The sequence below is a fragment of the Prionailurus bengalensis genome, chromosome B3 (assembly GCF_016509475.1).
Source record: "Prionailurus bengalensis isolate Pbe53 chromosome B3, Fcat_Pben_1.1_paternal_pri, whole genome shotgun sequence".
NCBI lineage: Eukaryota > Metazoa > Chordata > Mammalia > Carnivora > Felidae > Prionailurus > Prionailurus bengalensis.
The window spans coordinates 45,565,879-45,588,145 of NC_057355.1; the positions used below are offsets into that span (position 1 = coordinate 45,565,879).

General features: G+C 42.0%; 1 protein-coding gene across 1 annotated transcript in view; it reads left to right on the forward strand.

The window, feature by feature from the left end:
* Positions 1–4,586: 4,586 nt before the first annotated feature.
* MYO1E (myosin IE) overlaps positions 4,587–22,267 on the forward strand; it is a 213,985-nt gene continuing 196,304 nt past the window's right edge. Inside the window, exon 1 of the mRNA XM_043555306.1 lies at positions 4,587–9,182. Coding sequence (XP_043411241.1) covers positions 9,180–9,182 — 3 coding nt within the window. The 5' untranslated portion in view covers positions 4,587–9,179. The remainder of the gene's footprint in view (positions 9,183–22,267) is intronic.

The following is a 22,267-nucleotide window of genomic DNA, read 5'->3' on the forward strand; positions in this document are numbered from 1 at the left end:
GATCACGACCTGAGCCGAAATAAAGAGTTGGATGTTCAACCAACTGAGCCACCCAGGTGCCCCACATTTACATCTGTTTTATACCATTTGGAGAAAAACTGTAGTGGAATTGTACTACCTGAAGATATAGAAGCTTGTAACTATCCTAGCTGCTTTTAGAATCCCATTCTTGGTGAAATATATCATTCATTTCTAATAATGCCTTATCAAAGCATCCTTTTATGGGAAATTATCATCAAATTTATCATGTTTGGCCTTACTTTGGGATTTCCAGGAATTTAATATAGTGAAGAGAGGGGCCATCTCCTGGTGCTCTTGGTATTTGTACATTCACTTTCACACAGATAAGGTCATTAGGCATTCATGCACCTGAGCCATCTTTCCATATGGCATCTGGCAATAAGCCAGGTAACAAAGGCACACTTTAATCCATCTCATGAGGGTGCTGTCTGATGACTCAGCTCACAGTTCAGTTCCATCAGTGTCACCATCTCTGTCAACCCAGTCGCATTTATTCAACTATGTTTCTACTACATTGCATGTAGCCTTGTTGCTTTATCAAAATTAGTGAAATATGGGAAAATATAAAAACAAACACCAGTGAATGGTAGTGTAGTTCTCACAATCTTAGAACAATTGAGACAGAGGAAATCCTAAGGTAGTCAATCTTTAGGCTCAATAATGACAACTTGTACTGAGAATTCTCTATGCATCAGTCACTATTCTAATCACTTTATATGACTTAATTCACTGAATTCCCACAATTCTATATAAGAAATAAATGAGGTATTATTATTATCTCTGTCTTTACAGATAAGGAAAACTATTCATGATTTGTAGAGATGTAAGTAACCTGACTCAAATTGGAAAGCTGCCTTCCTTTTAGACTTTAGATGGTCAACTCTGCTCAGCTGGGATAAGGAAGTCCAAATTTCAAGAATATTTATTGGGACACCTGGCTGGCTGAGTTGGTAGAGCATGAAACTCTTGATCTCAGATTCATGAATTCAAGCCCCACACTGGGTGGTAGAGCTTACTTAAAAGAAAAAGGGGGGCAGTGCCTGGGTGGCTCAGTCAGTTAAGCATCCAGCTCTTGATTTCGGCTCAGGTCATGATCTCATGGATCATGAGATTGAGCCCCACATTGGGCTCTGCACTGACAGTGTGGAGCCTGCTTGGGATTCTCTCTCTCCTTCTGTCTCTGCCCTCCCCCACTCGTGCGTGCATGTGCACCCAAGCACACGTGCGCACGTGCACGCGTGCACACACACACACACACACACACACACACATGCATGCCTTCTCAAAAATAAATAAATAAACCTAAAATGAACATTTACTAAATTCTGGAATTATAGCCTAAGACGAGATCTAAGAGACAAGGCATGATTAGGGATTTTACACTACATTTTAGCCCTCTGGAAATAGAGCCCTCTCCTTAAAAAGCACAATTCTGTTTTTGAATTTCATACATCTAGCATTGGTGTGTATTTTCAAAAACATGTTGTATATGAAAGTAGGAAGCCCTTGTGTTATTGTATATGTTTTTGATGTACATGGAAAAATGTGAATCCTTTGGGGACAGGGCATTTGTCTTATACTTCTCCAGTGCCTACAGCAGTGTTGAGCAAATGTTTCTTCTGGTGAGTGAAAACAGTAGTGGTTTGGAAACCATGCTGCCAACCTGCAAGGCACCAACACCAAGAAACACTCAATTCAAAGTAAATCCCCCTATTGATAATGGGAGAGGATATGCAGGTGTGGGAATAGAAGGTATATAGAAATCTCTGTATCTTCCCCTCAATTGTACTGTGACCCCAAAACCGCTCTAAAAAATAGATATAAAAATATATTAATAAAAAAAGTAAATTCCCCAAGTGTTTTTTACCAATATCTTGAAAAATATGTCATCCTAAGTACACATGCACACACATCAATGTGTATACACAAATATTTATAGTCAGGTCTATAAACACACATTTATAAGTGCATGATAATAAAGGCAGAACATATGTCACATCTTAAATATATAAATACATTTAGAGGTGCATGCTGATGCGTTGAAATGATGATTGTTGCAAAACCCACTCATTTTGTCCTGTTGAAGAGGTGAATGGAACCGCCCTCATGGCCTCACCAAGATAATTGTGTATAAATTAAGGCAGCAGACAGACAAAGTAGGCAAACCACTGTGTGCTCCAAATTTCAAGTGCCTCCCATGTCCCTTCCTCAGAGACTCTGTCCCCATTCTCTGTCTTTCCTTGATGGGGCAGTAGCTTTAGGGCACCACCCCTGTGACAACATCTGCTTGGAATGCAGCTGTACAGACACCTGGTCCAAGCAGAGCCTCGGATAGGCTTGCCAGTGACCTACGGCCGGGGTGGCATGGTTTGAAACGCTGAGCTGTGTGAGTCAGATTCTCTCTCTTTCTCTTCCTCCCTTTCTCTCTCTGGAACTTGAACCAAGAGACCAAGAGGAAAGTTTCCAGTTAGCTGTGGGCACAGTGGCTGAAAGATCGTCTGGGGGCCTGAGTCAGGATGATGACAAACTGAGGACATTTTGCAAGCTGAAATTATGGGAGGAGGAGCAATGAGGAGGGAGTTGCTTGAAGTAGGAAAGGCTTGACGAGACAGAGAACACCCATCCACATCCAGAAGCTGGAGAGCTAGAGGACAGACAGCTGCACAGCCCCACCTTCATTTGTGTTCTGTTTTCCCTGGCTCCTGGGCATGTATGCCTTTAAACATTTTTTTCTCATGAGGTGAGATATCATCTCAGATCATGATCTCATGGTCATGAGTTCGAGCCCTGTGTCAGGCTCTGCTCTAGGATTCTCTTTCTGCCCCTTACCTGCTCATGCACGTGCTTTCTCCCTCTCTCTCAAAATAAATAAACTTTAATATCCATATATTTAAAAAAATTTTTAAAAGCTTTCTCGTGAAGCAACCCATGTGCTTTTTTTCACCTTCTTGTCACTAAAAGAGACTACATTAGAACAGCAGATTGTCTCTGACAATGGAGGATATAAACTTAAAAAAAAAATCAAGAGACACAAAATGAAAAAGAAAGGACTGTACAGGCACAGCGATACAGGGCCATGAAGACTAGTGACAAACAGTCATTCCATTCAATCGTCCCCAAGGACCTCAGCTTGGTACAACCCTGTGTGATTAGTATTTATAGTGATGACCTTGAGACTTCAGGCACAAGCTGCTTGACATTCAGCATATTTTCAAAAGCCAATGAAGCATGCGGTTTACCATAGAAAAAATTTCCTTCAAGTTACACAAAGTTTTGGTTCCTTAAAAAGGCAAGGTTCATGCAGTTATTTGTTATGTTTTAGTTTCTAAAATACGTATATTTATTTATACATGCCTTGCCTTGTTCAAGCAAAGATTAAAGATGACTGACAAGAATACACAAAACCCAAGAAGGCAGTATAATTGACAGGAAAGAGGAAGAAGCAGGAACATCAGGGTGTGGACACAAAGCTGTTCCAGGAGATTCGGTTATCTGCAAAGCTCGCTTCTATGGAATACCTCACTCCTGGATAGATCATGGAACATCATAACTAGTATTACTCACTATTGAATCATTTTTAAATCTGGAAGAAGGTCAGGGTTTATATTCTGAATGTAAAAGTCAAATTGAAACTAGGAAAAAGGAAAAAAAAAAGAAAATATTGGCTTAAATCATAGAAAATATAATAACAAAAATGAATAATTAAAAAAATGTTTGCTTGCTTGCTTGCTTGTTTGTTTGTTTGTTTGTTTATTTATTTATTTATTTATTTATTTATTTATTTAGAGAGGGAGAGAGAGAATCCCAAGCAGGCTCTGTGTTGACAGCTCAGGAGGTCATGACCGGAGCCAAAATCAAGAGTCAGATGCTTAACTGTCTGAGCCACCCAGTCGCCCCAACAAAAATGCATTTAATAAGCTGTTAATTTAAACATACGTTTAAATATTTTCTCTTCCTTTATTTTGGTAAAAATCATTCCTTTATTTCAGTAAAATAATTGTTACGTGATAACAAAACTTTTTAAAAAAAGTTTCATTAATTTAAGTAATCTCTACACCCAACTTGGAGCTTGAACTCATGACTCCAAGATGAAGAATCACAAGTTTTACCGACTGAGCCAGCCAGGTCTCCTGCACTACTTTTTAAATGTTAATCACAAGTAGCATCACATTATGTTACCCAACTGTTGAAATTCTGCAATGTCCTTTGTAGGAAGGAATATTAACATATTAAGGAAAAAAGATGTTTAAAGTTGAGTTAAACTCTGCATACAAATGTAATTTTCTTATACAAATGTGATTTTTAGGCTGCATAAAAAAGCAAGAATTTTTCCAGGAGCACTGCCCTGGTTTGCAGAGGCTCCCAGGATTTTAATTAAGGTGTTCCGACTCATATTGGGCCTGCCTCAGGGAAAACTTCTGAAATTTGTAGTAGGACATTCATACTATGGAGTTACTGCTCATAGGTAAGAGTTGGGGCTTCAGAGTCAGGCAAATATACAGATTTGATGCATAACAGCTGAGTGATAGCTTGGGCAAGTTACTTCAAACTCAGCTTAGTTTGTTTCTTTTTTTTTTTTTTTGGCAGTTTTATAACTTTATTTGGAATCAGAAGTTAGTTCTCAACCATATCAACTGTCTGTAGATTTTTTTTTAAGTTTATTTACGTATTTTGAGAGAGAGAGAGAGAGAGAATGAGCAGGGAAAGGGCAGGGAGATAGGGGGAGAGAAAATCCCAAGCAGGCTCTGCACTGTCACTGATGCAGGGCTCGAACCTACGAACCGTAAGATCATGACCTGAGCCAAAACCAATAGGGACACCCGGAATCTCCTGCCTGTAGATTTTTGGAAGTGGTGACAGGTATCTAGGTAACCTGAACTCGTTTGGTGAATCTTCATCCTCATTACATTTTCTGGACAACTGTATACAGATATGGTATGGGACATTCCTTATTCTTTTAGCCCAGACAGCTTTGTTGAGTCTGGTATCTATGCACACATCTGAAGTTCCCACTTTCCTCATGGCAAATTTCTGGATCTCTTTGGGTACCCAAGGAGCACACTTCCATGGATGCACTTGTAAACGGTGATGGCGTCCTCTCTGGTCACTACCTTGTTGGTGGCATCATGGCTCTTCTTTTTCTTGCCACCCTTCTTTGTGGGAGCTGGTCTGTGGCCCAGGTTGCAAAGCTCAGCTTAGTTTCTTAGTTGCAAATGAAGTTAATAGGGTTGTATGGAAGATTAGATATTATACGGTAAGCATTCAGCTCATAGCTGATACCTACTGAACCTAATAAATGCCTGTGACGGTAGAAGCAGTGATTGCCCAGAACATTCCACATTGATGTGACACAAGTCTCTGTTTCACTAGTGCTTTGTCAAAGATTTCTGGCCTAATTTTCCCATCAACAAATTCTTCTTTAATTGTATTGCTGCGAATACAGTTTGATGTTAGGGTTCTGACATGGAAACTAGTTTCGTTGCCTTCTATTATCTTCTTACTGTTTTCCAAAATGAATAAGCAGTGATTTTTTTTCCACTGAGATTTTTTCTTTGTTCCTTTTCATTCAAGTCCACATAAAACTGCATTTTTAATCATGCCCATGGATGTGTAGTCTCATCTGACTAGCTCCATCATGTGTCTATAATGAGTTTTACAATTTTAAAAGTTGTTTTCATTTCATTGCTACTATGACCTCGAATAACGATGACTATCTGGTAATATATTGGTGAGCCCTCTTAAAAATAGGTGTAAATCCAGAAAACTGGAAAACTTCATAAAGTGAGGATTTTCAAGGGGGGTGAGATTTGGTCCCAGATTCAGGGTCATCATAATCTATCATTCAAACTATCAGGGTGTTTTGGGAATGCAAGAGGGGTGCAATTAATAATTTCACTGAGATAAAAGCATAAACCAGGACTCTCCCAGGTAAACCAGGGCAGAAGACTGACAAGCCCAAACTGACAACGTATCTTCCTGAGATGAGTATGGGGCAGGGCAGGGCTTGAAGGATTCTTCGTGAAATTATAGGCTCCCTATCACGTGCTCATACTCTATATTCTATGTTTGAGCTGTGCGTTAGTGGGTTCTGCTTTGAGAATCCAAGCTCTGCCCTTAGAGTATCGGACTCCATTCAAATCCCTATATCTCAAGAAAAATGCAATGACAAAGTCAAAGACCCAGAAGGACGTAACTAATATGATCAAGAGCTGTGGGTCTTCATGTTTTGGCAGTTATGGCATCTTTGAGAATTTGGGATGAAAGCTATTAACTCTCTGAAGAAAAAGGCACGTGCAAAAGCCCCCATGATTTTGGCATTACAATTCAGAGGGCCACGATCTGTGTGATCGCACCCAGGGACCCAGATATGAATCCCTAAGCTAGAACACATGGTATAGGTGGCAGGGAAAAGGAACCAATATTTCTTGGCCATCTTTACACATATTTCATTTCATACTCACATCAATCTATTTTCTAGATAAGGGAGCTAAAGCTCAGAGAAATCAAGATCTCACAGCTAGACTTCAAATTCAGCTTTATGTGTCACTAAATCTTATAATCTAAGTACTGCTTAGATATAAAAATTAATACATATATTTATACTTCATTCTGGAAAATAATTATCCTACAAAATATAGTTACAAAATGAACACAAGCATTTATCTCCATTTGAGTCGCACCTATTGGAATTAACACTTGAAACCGGAAAGAGGTTATGAGGGACAATAAAAGTAAGTATTAAAAAAAAAAACAACCTCAAATGTTAATATAATCAACAATTAGTGTCAAGATAGTTATAGATGAATCCAAGATCGATAAGTTGTTGATGAATTATTAAAAGATTTTTCAGTGTCTCATTGTATCCCTGGTTTAACCTTGGGGAAAACAACTACATCTTTGTCTGTATCCCGTGAAGCCCAAGTCAATCCGTGGATGGGATGGTGGCTTAGGCAACGTGTCATTTCCAACATAAGTAGTGTTTCTGGTATAACTGATAAACTCCAATATTCCCTTTGGTAACCTCTGTTCATTAATTCCTAAAATACCTGATCATATTCTGTCATGCCCCTGAAACATCGGATCTGTTTCTCTGAGAATTTGGTGGAAGATGTCTTGCTGTTTCCTTTCCAGTTCATGCTATAGATTGCTGCCATATGACTTCTCTACCCTAAACCATAGCTGCAAATATGGCAGTTCCTTGCACAAAACTACTGCCACTTCTCATTACATTTATACCTTTCCCATAAGTATCTTCTGTCTTCCTCCTTCTAAAATTGTAAGCTTGGTGAGGGCAGAAAGCAGTGTACTCACAGTTGACCTATAGTAGGCATTCAGTTATATCTATTGTCTCACTGTGTGGATGATTACTACAAGAATTTAGTCAATTTGATTTTCTTTCCATTTTTCAAACGGAGATACAATTTACATATCCTTCTAAAACATACAATTTAGTGGCTTTCAATATATTCACAAAGTTGTGCAACCATCACGACTAATTACTATCTAATTCCAGAATATTTTCATCAGCCCAATAGGAAAACGCATACCCATTAATAAATTATCCCCCCCCCCCTTCACCTGGGCCCTGGCCATCAATAATTTACTTTCCCCTATAGATTTCCCCATTATTTACTTGTATGTAAATGGAATCATATGATATGTGGTCTTTGTGCCTAGCTTCTTTCACTTAATGTTTTCAAGGTTCATCCATGTTGTGGCACACGTCAGCACTTCCCTCCTTTTTAAAGGCTGAATAGTATCCCATTGCGTGAATATACCACATTTTGTGTACCTGTTCTAGACAAGATCATTTTTAACATCCATACAACTCTAGGATCCTATACATATGTGAAGGGCCACCGCCAAAATTCATAAGTAAATCACAATAAATCATTATGCTTCATACTTAATCCAGGCCGTGAAGTTTTCAAATCTTACCTAACACAGATTCCTGGCAGGATAGTCCTGTTGTAACCAAGTTTACTTGCTAAACTCTTAAGAAACAATAAAACCAGAGCCCCTGCCTTTATTTCTGGATTCTCCCCCCACCTCCAATCTCGGCCACACTGCCCACCCCCAGTCTTGAAAGTCCACACTCTGAAATAATATACGTGCGCCGTGACGGTTTCACTAATTGTTCTCAACAGACAGGGTTCACAGAGGTTGGAGAGTGCTTTCTTCCCAGTTATTTCTCTCGTCTCTCTGCTCACTGCAGTGCAACTTCTCCACCACCCAAAAGTCCAAAAGAAAAAAAAAGAAAAAAGAAAAAAAAAAAGCCTTCCTTTGTTTTCCAAGGAAATTCAGGTAAAAGGAGGGGTAGGGGAAACGATATTTTTGACTTTCCTCACAATCCAGACGTTGGAAAGAAAAAGGATTTCCTTTGGGTTGCTGCCACGACTCTGATCTTTGATGCTGATAAAATATTTCCTTCTTAAAAAAAAAAGTTATGGGAAAATCATACCACTTCAGCTTGGAAGCCACACCTACTGTAACTTACGCGTTTAAAAAAAAAAAAAAAAATGAGAGGCTTACCTCTCTTTCAGGGAGGGTTTTGTTCCCAACAGTTCAGGTCTTGCACTGCGGAGCGAGCCGGGTCAGCAGCGCTCTTTGGAGGCTAGCGTGGAGGACTACAGGATCCAGAGGTCTTTGGAAACTCCAGCAGCTCCAAGCTTGTTGGCTACCACGGTTTCCCTGAGGAGTGACGCTGTGAAAACAAACCCTGATTGGTCAGGCCTGAGCTGAATTCTCCATTTATGGACAGATTGCCCAGCCCGAGCCGAGGCTCTGCCGGAGGAGTACAGAGTTAGTGGCCGAAAAAAGAGGAGCGAGGCTGGGCAGCCAGGCAGACGCGCGGAGAGCATCGGGCTCACCTAGGCGGAGGGGGGGCGGGGCGAGCGCCTGGTCCGAGCGGACCCCTGCCCTCTGCAGCATGCGCCCCGCCTGCTGAGTCTCCTCCTTCTCGCCCTCACCTAGCGCCGCCGATCCCGCCTGGATGGAGTCCCCCCAGGGTTCCCATTGGCTCCTGTGAGTGCTTGGGTGTCGAGAGCCCGTTTTTGGCGAAGGGGACCAACTTTTGAAGTTCTCCCAGGAGCCTGCGTTCCAGCCCCAGCTCCCCGGCAGCCGGCGCCGGCAGAGGCGCGACCGCGGCGCGAGTCACCATGGTGAGTTGGCCGCACGGCGTCCCGGGACCGCCTGACCCTGGGACCGGGCAGGAAGCGTCGGCGCGGGGCACCCACCTTGGGCGCGCAGCCGAGGCCAGGGGTGGAGAAGGTGGACGCGGGAGTCGGCACGTCGCGAGTTCTGATTGCCTGCTGCTTTCCGTAAACCCTGGCTGGGGGAGAGGGAGCGAGGGGCCAAGGAAAACTTTCTTTCAAGCCGCTTTGGGCGCCGCGAAACTTTTTGTGGCCGGGTTGCTATGGCTGCCAGCTGTCGGAAGCCAGCGTGGGGGCAGCTCTGCGGTCGGGGGCACGGCCCTCGGAGGGGACCCCTCTCTTTCCGCGGGGACGGTGGGGGCAGCGCCGGTGGCCCCGCGGTCCTGCCCGCGGCGGCGGGGAACGCGGCACCGAGGCGCAGGAGCCGGCTCGCCGCGCCCCCTCCCCTGCGCGCGCCCCGCGCCCCCCTCCCCGCCGGCGGGCACGGGCGCCGGCCGCCTCCCCGCCTCGCCGCCTCTCCGCCCCCCGCGCCGCCAGCAGCTGTCCCGCCTGGCAGCCACACGCCGGCGGGGGCGGCGCGGGCCGCACAAAGGCCGGCGGGGGCGCCAGGTAGGGTGAGCACCTGGCGCTGGGCGGGCGGCTGAGAGCGAAAGTGACCGGGCGCAGCCGGCAGCCTCGCGGCTGGTTGGGTCTCCGCGCCCGCGAGGCCGAGTAAACACCCCCACCCCCCACCCCCTCCCCGAGGGCGAGGTGACTGGCGCTTTTCGGGTGTACCGCGAACGGGTCGCACGGGAGGAAGTCGAGTGTTTTGTTCTTTTTCCGTTGGCACTTTGGGAATACAGGGAAGTGGCCGACTTTTTCTCACTCGGCTCTGACTTTCCCCCTACCCGCCCCCCAGCAACTCACTCCGCCCCATTAACCTGAGCCGCATCCCCCTGGGTTTGGGTATGGTGTTCGTTTCTATCCAAAGCACAAAGGCAAGGACTCGATTTTGAAGAGATTGACAGTCCATCCGAGAAAGAAAGAAAAAAAAAAAAAAGTGCTACTACGAGGCTTCATAGTTTCCACACTTGCTTCTTTTCAAAGAACCCTGCCTGGGTGGATGACCTGATCCTCTTCTGGTTTGTTTTGTTAAGTTTTAATGACTGTGAATGGGGAGCTAAGTCAAAATGGTAATTGGTACAGCGCTGATTTAAAAATCTATCCCGCAAGACCAGCCGGAGAAATGTAGCCAAGGCCCATGCGAACCTGTATACAAAACTCAAAAGCAACTCTAAGACCCAGTGAGTGCTGTGTTTATTCAAAAGAATGCTTAAAAACAAAACAGTCTTTAAAAGGGCATCTTTGACAGAAGCTTTTTCTTTTTACCTAGTCCAGAGTTGTGTCACCTCTGCCTCTCCCTAAGAGGACACTTGATCTGTAAATAAATTTCCTCTTTAAGTTTCAGGGTTTAAGGACTCAGTCTGCTCCACGTTATTTTTGGAGCCCCTGTGAGAGAACCATTTACTTACACTGATGTGTGGTGGGTGGATGAGCTACCTAATTGGGCCACTACCTAATCGGACACTTGAATTTCAGCAATGTGATAGTCCTAGTACTTTAGAACTGCTATAATTATTTTCCATGGTTCAATATTTCTAAAAACAAAACAAAATCAATATGTTTATGTCAAGAGCTTAAAGAAACTTACTGAATTCAAATACTTGAGCGCTACCTTGAGAAAGTTAACTTTGCCTCAGTGAATTCATTTTTCATGCCGGACACACTGCAAAAGTAGTCTCTGATGCCTGTTCTGGAGACCTCAGAAATAAGGTGCTCAGCTCGGCCACATTGCTTTTGAAGTAGATGGTTGATCGAATGGATGCGGAGGAGGCATGTTCTAAGGAAGAGAATTGTTTCCAGAGTTGCGTAGTATGTCTGTCGGAGGACAGGGTGTGACTTACCTATTGATGGGTTCCCTGCCAGCAGCACAGATGGCGGTGTTGTGGCCAGCCGGGCGGCTATCAGTGCATCAGAAAAAAGTTAAAGCAGCTGCTGCCCTGAAACAGGACATGCGCCATCGCTCCGTCTACTAGAGGTAGAGTAACGTGGCCAAAATTAAATGAATCATTTCTTCACTGGCTTGAGAAATTGTTCATTAGCTAGGTGAAGTTGTCTTAGAGCATCCCCCATCCTAAGTCGGCAACCTCAGTAGAATGTTTACTGTTGATATACGACCCTTTCAAGCCAAATGAGGCTTCATTTTGTGTTTCATTCACATCTGTGTGGGTCTGCCCAGCTGCATCCTTCAGCTGCTTAGAACAGGAAGAGAAGGGGCATTGCCTTCAGTGGGTGTGGCTGAGGGTTAGGATGGAGAAGAGAATCTGTGGGGCCCTTGGCTGGGCTGTAGGGAGAGCTCCTGTATTGTTGTGTGTTTGCCTGTTTGTGTGTGTGATCTCTTAGGAAGTCTGGTAGCACACGAGGAAGACTCTCAACCTGTCCCTAAGGCCCTGCCAAGACTCATTCAGTTGTGACTCATGAGGAAGATTGTCATTTTCTGATTCATGAGCACAATGTCCAGTGTAGAGTTCACCTCCTATCTTTTTCCTGAAAGCTCACTTTGGGACACTTTTCTCCATCTTTGGAGAAGCAACAACTATGTTTGGAGACTTGACGAACTGAAAAAAAAAAAAATCTCTGCATGTCTTTATAATTTAGTGCACCTTGGTTAGGACGGACCCACAATCTCCTTTGACTTTGATTAATAATCATAGCCTACTAAGATTTCCCTTGTCGAATTTGGCTTTATCGTTTACAAAGGGAGTTCTGTTTTAGTGGGCATGACGGCTTGGACTGTCCAATGGACTGGAACCCATGTCTGTAGCTCTGCTATCTATATATGTCAGGTGCAGAAATTATTATTCATAGGGCTTCTCTGACTTAAATATACTGAACTATTTGAGTAAATCTGAATTGGCCATCACCTCAGACGATGGTCAGGATATGCCCCTTTCCCTCACTTGCATATTATTTGTGAGTAAATACAGATGTTATTTATAAAAAATACACAGGAATAGACTTATGTACTTAGAAATCTGTCAGACAGCTGACTACGAGGTAGGTAAGTTCCCTTGGGTGAAGGCATGGCACGTATTTAGAAAGTCTGGAATCCATTTCAAGTATGTTTTCTGGGAAGGTAACCTAGTCCACTCCCACTGATTAGTTTATCAGATTGCTAGTAGTTTCCTGGCCAAAACGACATAGTACAAAGCCAAACCGAAACAAAAATGGGTTGAAGCACAGAAAAGTTTTGATGGAGGCAGAGGGGTTAGGGAAGGATATGGAATTCAGGACATTATCTAGGGGCCAGCTTGGGTTGGCCAGCCTCATGGGAAAAGTTTGGTTGGCCCAGGGCACAAAGGGAAGCCCGTGGAGCAGCAGATAGAAAGGGATAGAGAAGTGGAGGAAGCAGACAGTAGCAGAAGGAGTGAAAGTCGCCTCCTTCACACTCCTGCGGGGGATTTCAGCTTTGTCCGTGGTTGCAAACTCCAATGTCTGCAAAGGCCAGGATACATACAATTTTTCATAGGGTGAGGCTGTCCTCTAGAGAGTAAATATACCCCTCTAAAGAAGTACCGTTACTTGACCTTAGGCCATGGTTCGTGACGACTACCACATTGCCATGGTTACATTGATCCTATTACATATTTCAAGGGAAGCTGGAAATCCAAATTTTTGTGCCAGACCGGTTAATTCTTAAAAGTGTTCTGATCATTGCTGCAAGGCCAAACACCTGCAGGTCAGCTGTCTGTAGCCACTCTATTGTAAATCTCAAAGTGGTGTCCCTGAGAACCACATGCTTTCTTCCATTCGCTCACCAGCAGGAATGTCTCAACTTTAACCATATACCAGTAATGGTGTTTCACTGATACATCCACACCTTCCCACTGGGTTTCCTTTAAGAGAGGGAGTTCCCTGGTATTTTCAGCCTATGGAATCACCAGGCTATTAACAAGGAAAATCTGCATCCAGATTTGGAGCAATCTAAACACCAGTGTAGATGTGTAAGTTGTATGAGTGGTGAGGCTGTGAACTGAACTTCTCTTTCTTAACCCATCACACCTGCCTCTCCACCCCCCCACCCCACCCCACCCCCGCCTCTTCTGGGGAAAATCCCCACCCTCCACAACCCCTTTATTGCATGCTAGACCTCTTTTATTACTCTTCTAGTTGAATCTCCTGGATTTGAGGTCTGTCTCAGGAGTTACCTTTGGGCCTAGATAATGAACATTTTGGTAAATATTGACTTGGGATATGACTTTTTGCTCCTGTACTCAGTGTTAATGTCATGAGCTCATGTGAGACTAAATGAAAGAGAGAACATGTAATACTTTGCATTTCCTAATGAGAAACGATTGGGTCTCATTACTTGGTCAGAACTTGTGACAGCTATTTTCATTGGGTTCAAAAAGCAGAAATAGTTTGAAACCTGTATACCAATGCAAAGTATTATGAGCTTCATCATGGAATATATAGAAATTATGTACAGTCATGATTTTCCAAGCCTGAGTCATCTACTATTTTTTTTCACAAAGATACAGCAATTGTGTTTTCATCAATATGTTATTAAAATGGTGAGGTTTTAATATTTTTATTTTATTATTTTTTTTACCTTGCTGGGACTTAATATTTACAGAGCAATAAGGGGTTAAAGGTTAAATGCCAAAGGTACTAAAAATAAACATCTTGGCCTTACAAGCACATTCTGTAATAATGGTAAACAAATTGTGTCTTGAATTTCAGCTTCACAGTTTATTTTGGCAGAGACAAAAGGTTTTTGGGCATCGTAGCAAGGTATTTTTTTTAACCTATCTTTATGACAGCCACACTTGAGCAAAGTAGAACTGTAAGAGTGCTCCCTAAAATCGAGGGATTGGCTTTGACCAGCCCTGGAACTTTGCACTGTACGTCCCAGGGAAGTCAGCCCGCCCTTCTGAGTTGCCACCAGGGAACAATGTCATTGAAGTACAAAGCACCTCTGAGTGGCCATTTAAGAAAATCTGTTTGTTTTTTTTACTTCTTTTTTGACCTAAAACTTTAGTGTTCAGCTTGATCACCCATCTTACTCATACGATGTCCCTCTCCGCTGTTTCCAGAAGTTACATTCTGCCCCAAAGAAGAAATTGGCCCTTCTGAAGATGTGAAATACCATACGATAGGCTTTGGAGGACAAAGAGGAGGTGGCTTTTTCCAGGAATAAATACAAGAAACTGCTCTGAAGGGGGCCATGGTCTCTCCCCTGTTTTGAGTTCTGATGTGTTTGTTAAAAGTTCATTCATGGGACTTATAGTGATAACGCTACATTGTAGAAAGTAAAACATACTACATTGTAGAATGCCCACAAGAGATTTAAAAATTCTATCCTAGGGGCACCTGGCTGGCTGGGTCCCTGGAACATATGACTCTTGATCTCCAGGTTATGAGTTCAAGCCCCATGTTGGGTGTAGAGGTTACTAAAAAAAAAAAAAAAAAAAATCTTAAAGAATTCTATCCTAAGTCCTTTTGCTGGATTTCACAGAAAAGTGTAGATGGGTTGACTTCTGAAGCCTCAGAAGTAGGATTTGACTGAACTGGTTGCAGGATTCATTTTCTGATCCCAATCAAATAAGGCTTTTCCCACCAAACCATAGTGTTGGATTAGGGTCTGTTTCCTTAGAGTCTAGACGTGACCGGGTAGTTTTCTTTCTTTCCTTCAGAAAAGCCTACTTGGAGATGGAAGGTCATTTATTTTTTATTTATTACTGTTTCAATTTTTGAAATAAATTTGGAGGATTCACCTGTAATGTCACTACCCTAATACTAATTATTTTCATGCTTTTGGGTTCCCTTCTAATCTGTCCAAATGCACACCCTTTTTATGTAGTTGTAATTATGGGCTAAATGTACAATTTGGACTCTTGTATTTTTCCACCTATTTTATAAAACCTTTTCCTGGTAAGCATATTTATCACATTTTGGTGGTGGTATAGTAATTCCACGTAACCTGCTTACCCAGCCTGTCATAACTGTGCAGAGACTTTGCCTCTAGAGCTACGTACCAGGGAGACCCTCCCTGTCATTGATGAGCTGGTCAACTTCCTGTTGCTTTTGAGACATGTAGACCCCTCTCTAGTGCAGAATGTGAAGCAACACAGGCAGGCTTGGGGGACACTCCAAACTCCTAAGTCCTACTTTGGGTGTTCTCCCTAGTTTATGGCATTGGCACTCAAATGTGTAACACCAGCGGGTGCTCAGGCCTCTGACTATAACTTGACAAGTATGAATGGTCTTATCAGAGAACGCAGGTAGTTGGAGGTGGGGAGCTTTGAACCCTAAAGTGGAAAAGACAACAGCAGTTACGAAAGATGTTATAGCGTACATGTTTATTACTAGGTAGGAATCCTTACCAAATATGGCAGCAACCATTGGGAAATCAAAGATAAATTAAGCACTGCCTCTGGGAGGAGCTCATGTCTAATGGAGGAATGGTAACAAACAGCTTTGGTATAGGTGGATTCACTTCTTCCTGCACCAATGATGGTTTTTGTTGCCATTTTATAGGTAAGAAACCAAAGTGTAACAAGGGAAAGAGAACTGTTCAGGGGGCATACAACTTGTGTGTAAGGAAGCAGGTCTTTTAACTTTATGCTCTTTCACAAGCAATTGAATACATGATTTCTAATTTGAAGTTTCTGAATCCAAGCATCCGTATATCGCTTAATCATTTCACCTACTTTTGAAGGAAGACAAGGTTGATTAAAAAATAATCTGTTTTAGCTAATTTTACTCAATAGTGCCAGGGTGGGATAATTTAGACCTAAGAACATTGTCTGTCATGGGTAGTAAGGATCTTGGCTTTAATTTCCTTGTTTTGGAGACTGCATATCATAAAGTTTGGGTACTGGGTGATATCACACTGGGAATAAGGGTAAAATAAAAGTCATGCTAGAAAATGCTCTGATCTCAATTAGGTTAAAAAAGTAGAAAATAAGGGAAACAAGATAACCACAAGAAACCTAGCCCACTAGTCCTCCTACATGAAAGAAAACAAATAAAAAATTAGGACCACATCATTAGTGGCTTAGTAATTTAATCGGCGTGACCAACATTTGATGTCGACAGCAACTTAGCATAGTATTTTTTGGTAACAGAATGATGTAGACATTGTCATTGTCTGATTGTAGGAATTTTCAGCAACAACAACAAAAATAAGGTTGCTTTTGGTGCCCCAAGTAGATGCAGACCTTTGTTATAGAAATTTTTGAATTTAAATGTAGAAGCATCTATTAAGCTATTTTAGAGTATGAATAAAGATGGCTTCCTCAAGACTTGGGAACACTTGAATACAGAAATATGTCTACAAAATCATAAGAATTCAACTTACCCCCATCAGCTTGTCAAACAGAGACTCCTATTATTTGGGGGGTATCCTGAGGTCCTCTGAAAATATGTTGGAATCTATCGACCTGTGTCCCAACAGTGTTTGTAATAGTAAAAACAAAAATGAGCCAGAACAATCTAAATGTCTGTTAGTAGAGAAATGCATAAATACACGCAACTTATTGGTAACCAAGTATCAGTATGGATAGATCTCACAAAAGTAGTGTTTGGTGAAGAAGCAAGTTGTAAAAAGATACATATAATAAAAACTAAGAAAAACTAAAAAAAAACTATACACAGTATATTGTTTGGGGATATGTATTCATACATATATATTTATGCATATATTCTTTTAAAAATACAAATCAGTGGACTGGAAAGATACCAAATTCATTCTGCTAAAGAGGGAAGGAGGGGCAGGCCTGGCTGGGTCAGTTGGTGGAGCATCCAACTCTTGATCCGAAGGTTGTGAGTTTGAGCCTCACCTTTGGCTTAGAGATCACTTAAAAAAAATAAATAAAGGCATGGAGAAAAGGGAGAAGACTGGGGTCAGTTGACTAATTTTAACACTTGGTAGTGTTTCATTTACTTTATAGATTAGAAAATCCAAAGCAAATATAATAAAATAGTATCATTAATTCTGGCCAGTGTGTGTACATACATATTTATTTTATTCTCCATACTTTTAACATCTTTTTCCAATTAAGAAGAAAAAACACATAAACAGACAATTCTTCATATAATCTTAGGAAGTTCATAAACCTCTGAAGCCCATAGGATTTCATTCCAAGGGTTATAGCAAACATTGTGTTGAGATGAATATTAAGGTGTATGGTCAGTTGTGGATCTTTGCCTGATTATTCTGATGACAGTTGACATACAATCAAATCATTAGTAAGTCTCATTGAGTGTTATGTAAAAGAGTCATTAGGGATTGCATCCCAGGATGTTCAGTGTATTAGTCACCTTTTCTTGCCCTATTGTGTCTGCTGGCTTTTAGTATAATAAACCACCCCAGACTTGGTGGTTTAAGTAATAAACGTTTATTATTTCTCATGATTTTGTGAATTGGCTGGGCAGTTGTGGGCTGGGTGGACTGGCTCCTCAGATCCCTGTGGTCAGCTGGTGGCTTGGCTAGGGATAGATGATCTGGGATGTCCTCACTCCCATGTCAGATAGCTGGCACAATTTCAGTTGGGGCAGTGGAGATGACTTTGCCGTATATCTCTTGTCACAACAAGCTAGTCCTGGCTTATTTACATAGCAGTGGTCACAGGGTTCCCAAGAACAGCAAAAGAGAAAGCAAGCCCAGCACACACATTTTGTTAAACCTCTGCTTGCATCATGCTTGTTCTTGTCCCACTGGCCAAAGCAAGTCGCATGGCCAAAGCCCAGAGTCAGTGTGGGAGCGGACTCCCCAAGGGCCGAGCTACGGGTCCCCAGCCTCAACCTTTTCTTTCAGCTTGCGGTAATTGGGTGGATACCCTGAGGCAGGAATAGATTCAGTGGCAGCTTCCGTTTTTCCCTGGCTGACCCTCTGAACCTCTGTGTTTGACAGAAGCCCCCATGTCTATTATACATCCACTGCTGTTTTCCCAAAGCAATTCCCAAAGGAAATGGAATGGCAGTTCTTTTGCATTGTGGGCACTCAGGATGATCTTCAAAGTTGCTGTTTTTTTGTTGGAGAAAAAAGGAAAAGCAGAAACTAACAACCAGAAGAAAAGTAATTTTCTTTCTGTTAAAGGGAGCTTTGTGAAAGTACCAAGTGTTTTACAAATAAGTCCAAACTGAGAGTGCAGTGAATCCTGCCAAACCAGACTGGGCTGGATGGCCTGTTGGACATGAGGGTGGAATAATCCTGTTGGGAACAGGTGGGGACAGTACTGCTCACTGCCTGATTCTGCCTTTCCAGCCAACCCTGAGCCATGATGTGGACAAAGCCTTTCTTCACACACACAAAAATACTTGTTTGTCTTGGTTGAAAGTCCTATCTTTTGGATTATTCCCCAAACAACCCCATGTCAATTCCATATTCTGTGAGCCACAGACTGTGTGCTATCTGTGGGCTCCTCAACAAGATGTGAATTGAGGACGAACTTAGCTTTAAACACAGTTCTCAAAAATGCATTAACCCATGGGTCTTTCACTTTGACTTCCTCTCTTTCTCCCTCTCTCTTTTTAAATGGAAAAATTTGAACTACACAAATGGGGAGAAAACTTATTCCCCAGCTTCAACAGTTGACAATTCATGGCCCAGCTTGTTTTCTCTATTTTGTTAATGGGGTGTATCAATCACATTGATTAACTTGTTGACATTGAGCCATCCCTGAATCCCTGGAATAAATCCCACTTGATCTTGGTGTACGACCCTTTTGATGAATCATTGAATTTGGTTCGCTAGTATTTTGTTGAGGATTTTTGCATCTATGTTCACCAGGGATATTGGCCTGTAATTTTCTAGTAGTGTTCTTGTCTGGTTTTGGTATCAGGGTAATTCTGGTCTTGTAAAATGAGTTTGGAAGGGTTCTTTACTCTTCTTTTTTTGAGTTTGAGAATGAGCATTAATGCTTCTTTAAATATTTGGTAGAACTTACCAGTGAAGTCATCTGGTCCTAGACTTACCTTTGTTAGGATGTTTTTGATTACTTACTTAATCTCCTTACTAATAATTTAGATTTTCTATTTCTTCCTGATTTGGTGTTGGTAAGTTGTAAGTTTCTAGGAATTTATCTATTTCTTCTAGATTATCTAACTTATTGGCATATAGTTGTTCCAATCCTTTCTGTATTCTCACCTTCCTTTGGTTTATTTGTTTATTTTGAAAATGTTTACTTATTTTGAGAGAGAAAGAGAGAGACAGACAGACAGACAGGGCATGAGCAGGGGAGGGGCAGAGAGGGAAACAAGAATCCAAAGCAGGCTCCAGGCTCTGAGCTCTCAGCACAGAGCCCGATGCAAGGTTCAAACTCATGAACCATGATGTCATCACCTGAGCTGAAGTCGGATGTTCAACCGACTGAGTCATCCAAGCACCCCTCCCTTGGTTTATTTTGGAACAAATCTTAGATGTCATTTTATCCTATCTCTGTATTAGGTTGGCTTTTACATAAGCTAAACTCAGCTCTTGGCACTAACTACTCTTTTGGTCTCCCTTTGCCTTTTAACAGTAGAGACTGTTTTACAGAATGATGTAGACATCTCCAGTCACTGGGCAGTCTTCTTGACACTTGTCCTGGTCCCATATCTAGGTATACATTGTCTTGGTATGTAGGACAGCGGTGGGTCCCCACTCTACATTCCTAGCCATACTCAGTCAGGCACTACCTTTAGGTAGGATTGGTAGAACCAGCTTGTGGTTATTGGTCTCTTCATTCCTTCTTACACAAGCCTGCATCACGGTGATGGCTCTACAAATAATACTTGTTTCTTCCAATGATCAGATGCATTTAAATGTAGACTGTCAGGGTGCCTGGGTGGCTTAGTCAATTAAGTGTCCGACTTCAGCTCTGGTCATGATCTCACGGTTTGTGGGTTCCAGCCGTGCGTCAGGCTCTGTGCTGACAGCTCTGAGCCTGGAACCTGCTTCTGATTCTGAGTCTCCCTCTCTCTCTGTCCCTCCTCTGCTCACACTCTGTCTTTCTCTGTCTCTCAAAAATAAATAAATGTAAAAATAAATAAATGTAAAAATAAATAAATGTAAAAATAAATAAATGTAAAAATAAATAAATGTAAAAATAAATAAATGTAAAAATAAATAAATAAATAAATAAATAAATAAATAAATAAATGTAGAATGTCAGGATAAGTAATATCCTGGAGACTACTTGGGGATTTCTATGAAGTTGTTTGCTAAAGATTGTGTCTGTGTTCATATGTGCATTTTTTCTGGGAAGAAGATTCATAAATCCCCAAAGTGGTCCATGGCTTCCCCAGATGACCCTCGAGGGTCCAAAGAATTTAAATAACCTGACCAAGGTCACTTGGCAAATTAATAGAAGAGGTGGCCTTAGAATTACAAGTCTTTTGACCCACAGTCCAGGCATCTTGGTCCTAAATCTGCTTTTACTAGAAAAGTTTAAAAATCAAACATAACAGGGGCGCCTGGGTGGCTCAGTCGGTTGAATGTACGACTTCAGCTCAGGTCATGATCTCATGCTTTGTGAGTTTGAGCCCCACCTCAGGCTCTGTGCTGACAGTTCAGAGCCTGGAGCCTGCTTTGGATTCTCTGTCTCCCTCTCTTTCTGCCCCTCCCCTGCTCACACTGTATCTCTCTCTCAAAAAATAAATAAACATTAAAAAAAATAATAAAAAATAATTAAAAAAAAAGAAAATCAAACACAATAAAGCACTAGGGAGAAAGGAGGTGGAAAGTGGTAAGTTAAATTTTTTTGTAAGATTCCCATGGAACTAAAACCAATTTAAGTTACCATTACCATTACCAATGAAGTAATGGTAGGTATTATCTGTTGGAAACTAACTTAATTTTTCAGAATAATAATAAAGCATGAAAACAGAGTCACAGTGTTGGCCTCGTATTTATTATGTTTTTAAATTCTCCATTGATCACAAAGAGAAGTCTGTACCTCTAGTACAGACTTCAAATATAAATCAAGGACCTAAGGTTTTGACTTTAAGTAAATAATTGAAAGCTCATTATTTTCCTGGTAGGGATTTATTATTATTAATTATAAAATTAATATTTATTAATTGAGGGTACATAATGAGAAGGAAATTACTGGACTCCAACCACTGGACTCTGTGCTCTGTGCTCTGTTTCTATCATCTAGGATTAAGGCTTGGGGTATAGAAAAAAAAAAAAAAAGGAAGTCGGATAGCCTCTTCCTTCTAGCTCTTTCTCTCCCCTGCCTCTAAGCCCCCCCTGCATCCTCCATCTGTCTAGCATCCTGTTCTTTCCTCCTAAGGTTCTTGCCCTTCTAGATGGGGGAGCGATGAGGAGGAGGGTTGGAGAATGCAGGAAACATAGTTTGCACTTGCTCAGAAGTGAGACACATAATTAAGTCCACCACAGGAAGGGCAACTCGCTCCTCCCACCTCGGTCGGATCCCTCTTTCTCATCCTGGGTGGAGCCTGCCTAGCACAGCCTCTCCAGTGACTGTGGAGTGCCAATGTGCCCAGCATTGTCTGGTCTACGGAGACAATAGACACTGTCATCATTGTTTGGGGCAATGAATCAGTCTTCAGTTTGCAGGAGCAGTTGTATGTAGGTGTCAGGTGGCAAAGGTGTATTTTATGTAATCTAAATATAAGATATAGCTAACTGAAAGATTCCATCGGTTGCCGAGTCCTATGGATTCGACTTCTGCAGTGTGGCTTCAGTTTACCTTTTCGCTTTGCCTCTCACCTGGATCTCCTGGCCACGTCTAGCTACCCGCTCTGCCCCTTACGGGCAGATGTTTGGCTACAGTCAATCCCCATGGTCTAATTCTCCTTTTAGGCCAGTCCTAATTCCACCTTCTTGAGTCTCAGAGTTGGAAGTTATCTTCAAAAAACCCATGGCTGTCGGTCTGCAGAGATTCCATGATTCGTTATGCGCGTTTAATCTTCTCTTCTGGTCAGTTACTTTTCAGGGAGAGCCCTTGTTTGTCTTTGTACCCCACCTCATTTTGTGATTTGTCCTGCTAGGTATACAGTGCTATTTTTATTTTTATTTATTTATCTCTTAAAAAATTTGTTTA